Below are 2553 nucleotides of genomic sequence, written 5' to 3'. Positions count from 1 at the left end.
ATGTTGTTCAATTTAGGCTAATATTGGCCAAATGCCATTGATTGGTGATGGCCTAATGTGACTTTTATATATCTCGATTGAAATGCTCTAATGGAAAGAATTGTCTAGGGGCAACAGTCCTTGAACTCAACCGAGCATTCTAAAGAAATGTGGTATCACCATCTAAACCATAACAAAAACACCATTTTTCGAAAGCGTGTATTTTTACAGCAAGGTTGATGATTTCAGCTAAGATCCTAAATTTTTTTGTATTAGTGTGCAAACATAGTACATTAATCGCAATAGAAACTGCGAAAGAAGCCATTAAGAATCAAAATTTGAATAATACAACTGTTTAGTGCAATAAAAAGGAGGTAATTTAACCGGTCCAAAAATTTTCTACTTTGAACCTCTGCTAAACGCAAAACGCCCGCCAGCAAGGAGAAAACTTTACATTTCAGTTTAGTTTCTCGGCTTACCCCTTCCATGACCACGCCAGCCTCCTCTTCCACCACTGCCACCACCCCTGCCGCCCTTACCACCTAAGGCTTTATTCGCATCAGCGTTTGCTTTCATGTTCTCAGGCAAGGGAAGTATCTGATCCACACACTTCCTGAAGCTAAAATCATCAACAACTTCATCTTCCCTAATGAGGAAGAAGCACCTGCTTTTATACAACGGATGGGTCCGAACTTGGAATGCCTTGACCCCTCCACCAATCTTCTTATCGGGTTCGGCATGACCCTTCTTAAGCAAGTCGAGCAAAACCAGATACTCATACTGCAACATAACAAGAATTTCTATCAAAAACTTCATCCAACCACAATCACAGCCATTTTACACAGAACTTACAAAATTCATCACTTTTTAGTTGAAAATTCTAAAGCCGATCTCATTGTGTAAATATAATTCAACTCTGTGAACTAAAATCCAGAGTGATGTGAACAGATTCTAGCTTCATGTAGCAAAAGACCAGGGCAGTGAATTTGAAATTTTGAATAAAGAACTACCATCATAGAGCTTCTTACCAAATTCTAAGAGAATTCACATTCACACAAACTATATCGTCAAACACATGAATGTATAATACTTACTCAAATTCGAAACATAACATTAAACTCGAAACCAATATTTTCCGTAGCAAAGTGACTTTTGCACTCTTATTCTTCCCCTCCCGTCGATCTTTCTAGCAATCAGATTGAATAAATCAAACATAACAACTCCGAAATCACTGATTAAAACAAAAACCTATTTGTAATACTGCATTAGCATATGTAGCTGAATCCTAACTAAAATTTATTTCATAAAACTATGTAATTCCCAAATCCGCAGTAGTTGATGATCCAAACGAAGGAAAGCAAACAACCCAAAACTAAATTTCCCAAATCCTAATTAATCTCGATTACAAAACACCAAATTGAATAAATAATATGATTATATCGCTATACACTACCAAAAAGTTCCAATCTTTAACTTTCAGCAAAATAAAATTGGGGCTGAAAAGATTAAGAATAATCAAATAGCTTTGTTTTGGGTACCTTATTGACATTGAGATCAGTAGACCAGTAATGGAGGAATTTGTAGAAGTAGTCGAACATCTCCACCGACGACCCAAAACTCTTCGGACCCAAGCTGACCCGACCTGACTTCTCCCCTTCCCCTAACTTCTCCTCCAACCGTTCTTTCTCCGGCGACGTCTCCACCTTCGTCTTCTTAGCATCGTTTCCTTCACTCCCCTCCTCGTCCCTGACCCGCTTCGAGTTTGCCTCCGCCTCCCCATTAATGGCGTCAGCCTCGTCGCAATTTTGAGCCGCAGCAGGCTCTGAAGTTTCTACGTCCATATGTTTAGCGCCACCAGCGGCGGTGGCTTCCGAGGTTTCGGCGAGTTTCTCTGGCATCTTTGTGATTGTGTGTCAAGCCAAAACCCTAGGATTTTGTGTTGCTTATATATGAGAAATTCCATCTTCCGTCAAGTAAGCCGGTAGTATTTATCAAATATAGCAAAAAAAATTATTACTAATTTAAAAAATGTAATTTTTTATAAAAAAAATTTAAATATATTCAAAATTTCATTTGAATAGAGACAAATATCCTCAAATTTAAGAATTAAATAAATTAAAGGCTTCTTAGCTACTGTTGCCTCAAACTCCGGTCTAATTTCACCTGCTTCTACACTCCCTCACCACAACCCTATCCCCTTCACCCTCATCACCGACATTGAGCGTCATTGCGGTTATCGCAAGTGGGAGCAACAAAATTTCAATCATGCCTTCAACGTCTTTTTTCTTACTAATATCATTTTTAGTTTTAAATATAAAAATAGTTTTTAAAGTTAATCCACATGTCGTTATATGATTGTATTTCTGAGACCCACGTGGAGCCATATCATCACACTAACAGAGCAATTGACAGATTTTTCATGAAAAAACTAAAATGATCACGATGGACAAATTCAAAGAAAAACTAAAATAATTCACGATAGCAAAATTCAAGAATACTACTATTGATTATCATTAATTGTTAAGGACCATATTAAGGAGATATGTCAATGTTACGAATCATTTTGGCTAAAAA

At 37.3% G+C, this 2553-nt stretch overlaps 1 protein-coding gene across 1 annotated transcript; it reads right to left on the bottom strand.

The window, feature by feature from the left end:
- Positions 1 to 268: 268 nt before the first annotated feature.
- On the bottom strand, positions 269 to 1918 carry LOC137713521 (protein EMBRYO DEFECTIVE 514-like). The gene is made up of 2 exons (XM_068452830.1): positions 1518 to 1918; positions 269 to 759 (listed from the first exon to the last, which is right to left on the bottom strand). Exons 1-2 carry the CDS (start codon positions 1875 to 1877, stop codon positions 442 to 444), a joined length of 678 nt encoding a protein of 225 aa, XP_068308931.1. The 5' UTR covers positions 1878 to 1918; the 3' UTR covers positions 269 to 441.
- Positions 1919 to 2553: the final 635 nt, after the last annotated feature.

The sequence above is a fragment of the Pyrus communis genome, chromosome 13, assembly GCF_963583255.1.
Source record: "Pyrus communis chromosome 13, drPyrComm1.1, whole genome shotgun sequence".
NCBI lineage: Eukaryota > Viridiplantae > Streptophyta > Magnoliopsida > Rosales > Rosaceae > Pyrus > Pyrus communis.
Note: the sequence above shows the minus strand (reverse complement) of the source record. Positions and strands in the feature narration are given on the sequence as shown.